Raw genomic sequence first — 8,870 nt, forward strand, 5'->3', positions numbered from 1 at the left:
CTACATTCTGACATACATATCACTGTTAGTTGAAATTGTTTTACAGATATTTTTATTTTTGGGGCAGGTCATGACATTGAACATGTTTAAATTACCGTATTTTCCACACTATAATGCGCAGTTAAGAGGGTTCATTTTTTTTAAAAAGCTGACCATGTGCCTTGTAGTCTAGTAAGCCTTATATATCGATAAATATTGAGCCACAACCAGTTTTATAACTACTTTTGTAGGCAGCCTAAATTTTCCCCCGTAGAAGTAGTATTGCGTGGTACATGCTGGGATAAATAAAACTGTTTCATTTCCATTTGTATGTTTGTGGAAAGACACTGAAATGGCCCTTACAATGCAGAGTTTAAACTCAAGGTGATCAGTCACGCAGTAGAACACGGTAATAGAGTAGCAGGGAGAGTTTAACATTAAAGAATCATTGGTGCGAAAGTGGAGGAAGCAAGAGGATGATCTGCGCCAAGTAAAGATGACTTAAACAGACTTTCCGCGGGAACAAAGCGAGATGGCTACAGTTAGAGGAGAAACTTTGTAGTTGAGGAATCAACTGATAAAGTGAGCTTTACACATTACAGTAGAACAAGGTTGGTCATATTCTGAATATGGACATTAATGCATGAACAAAATTGTGGTATTATTTTGTGTTTCCGAGTTTTACTATATTGTGATTGCAATAACATTTAATTTAGCGCAACAGCATCAGAATGTTTTTCACGTGTTTACCGATTGGAGGAAAGGTTCCCCTCCACTATCTGATATAAATGTTGCACTACATTTAATAGCTTTTGTAATCTTTTAATAAAGTTTGAGTGACATATGTGACTGTTTTGTTGACATTCCCTTCAGCACAGCACCGTCTCATGGATGCATAACGTAACCCCAGTCTACAGTACCGCCTTAAAATGTGGTGTGCCTTATGAATGGGAAAAGACATAAAATACTGTATTTTCACACCTATAAAACGCATCGTGTGATAGGGCGCACTCATTTGCGGGTATATTTTCTGTTTTTTGTGAACACATTGGACGCTATGTCTGATAAGGCGCTAGAATGACACGAGACTAGTGTATGTTATGCTAGCCGCTAGCGTACCTATGTTATGCTATCCACTAGCGTATGTTATGCTAGCTGCTAGTGTATGTTAGGCTAGGCACTAGCGTGATTTTTTTTAAGACAGCAAGAGCATAACTAAGTTTTATAATGCTTTATTGAGGTAAAAGGTACACTCCGATATAAAGAGTTCAGCATTTAACATGCTAGACATTTTGCACGGCAACGCGCTCGTAACATAAACAAATTTAAATGGACTTGGATTACGATACAGACACACTAAAAAATAAATTTAATCTTACCTAACACTAAGCTTAATTCTAATTTTGTTTGACATTTTGATACCTTTCTTCCCCCGAGTTGGCTCTATTTGCCCCGCCTCCACCCTGACTTACAACTGCAGTTTTTAAAAGGAACCTATCGAGAGCAGGTTGCTTTTGTCCCCCTTCAAAATATTATGAAAATGATCCACACAATTTTCCTCACAATAGGATAAGGCACGACTGCTTGCCAACGGGAAGTAGTATAGTCCTCCCGTATAGGCAAGCAAGCTTTCCCACGCATACTGCACTTACTAATGGGAAAAAACATGCAACACTCCACCCGGTGCTTGTAGAGACACACACGAGGGAGTTGCAGCGAGATGATGTTCTCATAAGCCTCTCGTGGCTGTCTTGAATGCTCCTACATAATTTTTCTCGTATCTCTAGGTAAATATTGCCTCGAAATTTTGCTCGCATCTTAAATTGCTCGTATGTCAAGGTATTGCAGTAATGCGGTGCGCCTTATAGTGCGGAAAATACAGTAAACATATTTAGCTATTGGTATAAAATTAAGTGGCATATATAGAATATACCCTGTATTTACCAGTCTTTTGTGGTCCAGAGACAAAATGAAGTCGAAAAACGGTTGCAGTCCACATTTTTCCGCAGGAGAATTGGGCTGCACCTGTCAATACCAATTGTACAGTAAAGAAAATGTGTAAAAAGGACCAATCAAGGTTATTTGTTATGAGTAAATTAATGGATATTAAAGACAATGCCCGAGCTGCAGTACAGATTAGAATCCCCAACCTGGGAGGAAAACAAACAAAGCACTTCCTTCAGTATCAATGAAAAGTTCTACCGCAAATAAACATTTGAATGGCTCTTTGCCGGGTGCGTAAGTAAAAACAGAAATTTCATTATACTAGTAAAGTTTCAAATCAAAACTGGAAGCACACGTAAGTACAGAACAGTAATGTTCCCGAGTTATAATTAAAGAAAAGCTCGAAGAATTACTTTACAAATGTAATGCCAAAATAAGTGTTACCTCAACATGTTCGACCGGTATACCTACTTAGTAAGCTGTGAACGCAGATAAGCTGTTGTTACATTGCCACATAACCAAATTACTCAAGCAGGGAAAAGCATAAAATCTTACACCGTGGACGTGATATCCATATGTTGTTCCGTCAGATGTATCCGAACTCTGTGTCAACCCCATCTTATAAATACACTAAGTGTAAATGTAGAAAAAAAATAAAAACGATAAAAATTGATCACATTTGACAGTCCGTGGCCACTGTCCGTAATTGAGGTGACGCGAATGCATTGCATTCTGCGCCTGCGCAAACAGTCGGCCATCTTAATAACAAAAACTACGGCAATTACTGTGGGAACAAATACATAAACGCTATTTGTATTGTACTTAAAATGGGAATCGTGGAAATCCAGAATTCTGGTTTTTGGTGCCATTTCCAATATAAAGTTTAATACCATTTAACTCATCTAATATGCAAAGTATTAAAAAGAATGTGCAGTGGTGATGCGTAAATTTGATAACAGTAGTACCTCTACTTACGAGTGACATTTTTAATTTCCTAATTCGACAAATAATAATTTAGGAATGCAAAAGCAAAAACATTCAGAATGGTGCTCTGATGAATCAATATTTCAATTTATTACTTGAGGACTTACATTTATCGGAAGGCATGTAAAGAATCACGACATTAGGATAATCACTAATCTTTAAATCGACACAAGTTAAGAGTTGTCTTTTTGTCATTCATATAGTGTACATTAAAAGATGACTGTGTACCTAAAATACAGCCAATTTCCATTAGATTATGATATTTAGTTTCTATTTTGTAAAACTAATGCTGATGCCCCAAGGTGTTCATACAATAAAGGATAAGGAATGGAGAGACCCAATTGTTTGTATTGAGTTGCAAATCAAAGCATTTAAGTTTGTGAAATATTATATAAAAAAACGTGGCAATACAAATGCAGTGATCTTTCCTCGCGCTGCGGCTTCAACTTACGCAGCCTCACTACATCGTGGATTTAAAACAAAAAGTTCATAAAAATTTGTAAATTGACACTCGCAAGTGGAAACCACCCCCCTGTCTTCTGCTTGGCCCTAAGAAAATGGTGGAAGACAGAGTACTGTCTCTCATCTCAACTCACCGAGGGGGGGGGAAATGGAGGGCTGACCCTATGATTGTCGTTTTTTTTATCATAAATGCGAGCCCCGTCCAAACTTACTCCATGGCGCGTATTTGAAAATAGAACTTGCTGGGCAAATTGGACGAAATTGCAGAAATCCACACCACAGAAGGGATTTTTTTTTAATTCGAGTCCCGGCCGACGTTATCCGGAAAAAGATATGATGGTGGAAGTTGAGATTCCATTTGAGTCCAGGCAGTGGGCTGACATCGTTACACTTATCCGAAAATAGAGCTCACTGGATGGCTAATTGATGGTTAGACAGTGCGGAGAAGCGAAATGGAAGTTTAATTCCCCAGCCGTTCGGCCGGTGATCTGGCGGCCCATGCCAGTCGCGTCGGCCGGCGATCTAGCGATGGGCAAGGTCAGCCCCCGTGGTCCGGCCCACGCTGGAACGGGCAACGTCAAGATTTTTTGGAAGAGGGTGCCTTCCCGGACATTCTAATTAAATAAATGACCCAGATGTGCTGAAATGCAAGAAATAAGACAATGTTTTAATTGATTCGTTTATAACAGAATTTGGGAGTGGGGGTTAGGTTACATTGTTACCTGACCATCCCGATTTGTTCCTCCACTTCAAGTTTCACATTTGGAGTTGTTGGGTTTATTCTGTATTACTATTATTGATTCCTGGAGGCTGAGTGCTGATACGCAGCATAAAAAAGAAACATTGGAGCAACGCGAAGTGGGAGGGTCCATGTCAAGTGTTGCTACCCACGCCAACAGCTATCAAAGTAGCTGAGAGGGGGACACGGATGCACCTTTCCCACACTAGGAAGGTTGTCTAAATTGAAACGTTTCAAGAGGAAAACTCCCTAAACAAAGACAAAAAGTCATGTTGAGAACAATTATTGCATTTGGGGCAATGAGAAAAATGATGATTGTGATTCTATTCCTCTCCACAGTAGGGTTGTTTTCTCCAGTTGGAGAGAAAGGTGGAGGCATTTCAATTGAGGATACACCTTCTTACGGGAGGGTAAAGCGAGCAACATTTACATTTACATTTGATTAACATTACCTACTAAATAAAATTTCCAGACATGGATTCGAGATTTAAAAATATATTTGGACTCGGCAACATCCCTGTTGCCATACAAGAGATCAACCTGTGGTGGGAAATATGTGTGGTACATAACAGCACAAAATGAAGATTGGGAAAGCCTTGTTGCAGAAATTGGTCAAGATTGGAAAGCTTGGACTGACATATTAACTTGTGAAATTTATTTCTGAAACAGGGATTTCCCAAACGGCAGATAATTGGGTGCTGTTAATGGAGTGTAAAGAAGAGGGGCAAGCACTATGACTATGTGTACAAAAGGGTGGTCTTAGTTGAAACATTGAGGGGACGGGTAAGATAAGCTATCTGACTTAATAAAATACGGAAAACACCGATATTGATTGGAAAGATTTTTGCTCAGCAAGCAATACCATAAAACTATAGGGAGCTCTTTTATATTGGGTTTGACGTCTCCATATGCGAAAGGTGAGGGGGTTTCAATTGAGACTAAACCATCTTACAAAGGATTTAAACAAACTACCAGACAAGGGAATATACGATCGGATATAACAACTCCCTCAATCACCATTCTTTGGGGAAAGTATTTTTACAAATGAAAAAAACGTGTCCTACTTGGACAGGAAAAATATTGAAACAGTGTCTATCCTGTTACACAGTCAATGGGAAGTCAATTTTTCCACTGTTTAATCATTTTACCTGCTTAAACCTTACAGGGCATGGTCTGAAGCTGGGGGCGATAAATAAATTGTGTCGGCGTTCTAAAACAAAACGAGTTACTGCGAGTAAACATGCGTCGTACGGTGTTTGTATGTTGTTGTTTTTTTGGAGGTTTGTACGGGGAATCATAATCATTTATAAGGGCAGTTATCGGCAGAGGTTGACAGGTATGTACTACATGTAGACAAGTACAATTATCAAAGTGTATATTTATTGAATATTACAGGTATAAGCATATCAAACGTAATGTATGTAATGTATTAATATCAAAAATAAAATCTATAAATATAGGGTTAGAGCCAGAGCTTTGCTGTCCCACGCTCCACCCCGTCACAAGCATGAGACAATCAGAACTACACGAAGAATTAGGAGTCCTAAAATACAAGGTTGAATTTGCAGAACAAAGAAGAACTGTTTTGAGAAACAGCTTACAAGTTTTGCCATTTAAAAATAAGTTTGGGTACTGTTATTTATTCAAAATATGTTCTCACAAGCCTATATTCCTATTGACATTATTGCGATTAATCATATACTCTTTTCCTCATCACTCAAGTCTTGTATTTGTTTCACACTCCACACTTGTCCAGAAACACGTATTCACTACTCCACTCTAGTGGTTCAAATGGGTAAATGAAACACAGCTACTTATATTCAAAACTAAAGCCTAATTTGGGCTGCGTAAGGGCTTAAATAAATATTGGAATCAGATAACGAGAGTATTTGTCTTTTCTCTTGCAAATAAACGATGTATTGAAAACTGACCTAAGATCACATTCCTGTTTTCCGTTTATTTAATAAATAAATCCCCCATGACAAAAAAGGGCACATGGCGTTGTTAATTCGAGGTCGAAAACAAAAAAATGCAAATAATACACACATGAATTGAGTTATATTACAAGAAAGAAAAAGTCGTATCTCTACTTGCGAAATTAATTGGTTCCAGATTTTTTTTCAAAAGTTGAACATTACGTAAGTAGAGCAGTGCTTTATATGTAAAAGCTCTAATTTGTTCCACGGTTCTCACAAAACTACCAACTCAACCCTTAAAAATAATTTAAGTGTGCCAATTTTGTAGAAAAAGTGTAAAGTCATAAAAAAATTACGCCGTATAGTCGTGAAAATACGGTAAAAATAGTATACCTTACTTTTGACACACTTTGTTGGGGTTTAGTGTTTTGGCTGTTTTGCCTTCTCTGTCCTGTCAATTCAATGACCCGTTAGTTTCACCTGCTATTCTTTTCTTGCCTTCTCTCGTGTGACCCAGATGTCTGTAATTGTTTTGTTATACCATGTCTATATGCGTACCCCCTCCCCTCCGTGTCCGTCTGTTTCAATTAAAACCTTACGTTAGTGCACCCGCACTTTCTTTTGTCCGTCTGATTTTCTGCACCTGGGTACAACTCAGTTCCGCTACCGAGACAATCGTAACGACTCGGGAGCCACATGTGGCTCTTTTGATGGGTGCATAAGTTCTACGCTAACCTGTGTGGTAAAATATGGAAACCGCTGGCAAGAGGTCTGAGTCCCAAACCCAACATTAGTAGCGTCACATCAGCACTGTGGCATTACCATTACCTTTTGCGCTTTTTCATCATACTTTTATTTTTTCATTACTTTTCTTCATATATATTGCAATTGATACTGCTCTCTTTAGTCTGCCTGATTTTCTGTACCTGGACAAACTTTTTATCGAGAGCAAGGGATTGATTAGCTTAACACCCTGATATCATACTTTTATCATACTTTTTGTGGTAGGAGGTGGCGGGGGGGTTTAGTCTTGTTTTTTTTCAGTTTTTTTATTTGCATTTTTTTTTATTGTCCAGAGAAAATCATTAAAAAAACACGGGACTTGAAAGATGAGCCTCTAGTTTCAAAGTCCTGGAAGATAAGCTACTGGAGCCAAATCACACCATAAAATCTTAAACAGTCTGTCTTTAAAACTAAAAAAAAAAACAACGACACCAACTAAGGAAGGAATGATTTGTTTTCATAAAGCAGCCTAAGAAGTAATAACACATCACATTTTTATGCATGTATATGTTGTACCCTGTATTTTTGCTTGAAACACAGAGAGAAATAATCACAATAGTACATAGACTCATTCATTCCTTCATTTGTTGAACTGCTTATCCTCACAATGGTTGTGGGATGTAATCGAACCTATCCCAGCTGACTTTCGGCACAAGACGGGGATACCCTGATTTGGTGATGAGCCAATCGCAGGGCACTAGGAAACTGATAACCATTCATGCTCACACATACCTAGGAGCAATTTAGAGTATTCAACCAGCTTACCTGTCATGTCCTTGGAATGTGGGAAGAAACCGGAGTACCAAGAAAAAACCCACGCACCGACCTGGGATCGAAACCAGAACCCTAGAACTGGGAGTCCCATGCACTAATGAGTCTGCCGGGCCACCCTACGCATGTACAGTGGGTAATTTAATATTTTCTTTTATCCTCTTGCATCATGTGGATAATTGAAACCTTTGTCTCATCTCATCTGATATTCTGGACCACTTTACCCTCAATAGGGCTGTTGGGGGGTCTGGAGCCTATCCCAGCTGGCTCTGGGCCAGAGGTGGGGGACACCCTGAATCGGTGGCCAGCCAATCGCAGGGCACAAGGAGACAACCATCCACATGCACACCCATACCTAAGGCAAAATTTAGAGTGTCCAATCAGCCTACAATGCATGTTGTGTAAGCTGGGAGAAAACCGGACTACCCGGAGGAAACCCACTCAGGAGAATATCCAAACTCCACATAGATGGACGTGACCTGGATTTGAACTCAGGACCCCAGAGCTGTTAGACTGAAGTTCAAACCACCCGCGCCACTCGGCTGCCCTGACACCTTTTTTACACCCATAGAGTAACAATGGTAAGTATGTGCAGTGCCGATAAAAAATGCTTGGAGCTTTGTCATGATTTGCAGCAACAGTGTAGCAATGCCAGGAATTTGACCACTGATGTCCAACTTCAGCAGCTGTCCTGCTCTCTGGTTTCACATATTTTTGCTACCAAAGAACACCGGCCAAAGAACACCATCCTGGAACATCTTATAGAAAAAATAGACATATTTTTACATTTTAAATAAATGTAAATTTTCTCGTCATTTATTATATAGCAGGGTGGCCCGGTGTTGTGAGTGGTTAGCGCAGGGGTGGGCAAACTTTTCGGCCCAGGGGCCACATTGACTTTAAAAATTTGACGGATGGGCCGGGTCAGCACAAGATACAATACATATGAAAAACTGCATCCGTTAACAGTACATATGAAACATAAACAGCAAAAGAGTACTAAAGTATTAACATACTCATCACTCATCATTAAAGGAAAAAGTATAGTACAAAGTAAAGTCAAAAGGAATGTATTAAGAAATATTAAAATGTAATTTAAAAAAAGATAGAGGGGCTGTAAAACACGAAAAAGAAAAAAGAGCGGACATAGCTACTGCCACTGGCTTCCCCATGATGGCGCCATCTTGGGGGAAGAAAAAACATTATCTGGACAACGTCGGCGGGCCGGATTAAAAGGCCTAGGGGGGCCGGATGTGGCCCGCGGGCCGTAATTTGGCCATATCTGGGTTAGC

General features: G+C 39.4%; 1 protein-coding gene across 2 annotated transcripts in view; it reads right to left on the bottom strand.

Moving 5' to 3' along the window:
* The window catches only part of LOC144201383 (Golgi reassembly-stacking protein 1-like), an 11,585-nt gene extending 8,916 nt beyond the window's left edge, over positions 1 to 2,669 (bottom strand). For both annotated transcript variants that reach the window (XM_077723974.1, XM_077723973.1), the window contains exons 1-3: positions 2,479 to 2,669; positions 1,924 to 2,004; positions 1 to 7 (exon numbers count right to left, since the gene is read on the bottom strand). The exon at positions 1 to 7 is cut by the window's left edge and continues 197 nt beyond it. In XM_077723974.1, coding sequence (XP_077580100.1) covers positions 1 to 7; positions 1,924 to 2,004; positions 2,479 to 2,541 — 151 coding nt within the window. In that variant the 5' untranslated portion in view covers positions 2,542 to 2,669. The remainder of the gene's footprint in view (positions 8 to 1,923; positions 2,005 to 2,478) is intronic.
* Between the last annotated feature and the right edge of the window lie 6,201 nt (positions 2,670 to 8,870).

The sequence above is a fragment of the Stigmatopora nigra genome, chromosome 9, assembly GCF_051989575.1.
Source record: "Stigmatopora nigra isolate UIUO_SnigA chromosome 9, RoL_Snig_1.1, whole genome shotgun sequence".
Taxonomy (NCBI): Eukaryota; Metazoa; Chordata; class Actinopteri; order Syngnathiformes; family Syngnathidae; genus Stigmatopora; species Stigmatopora nigra.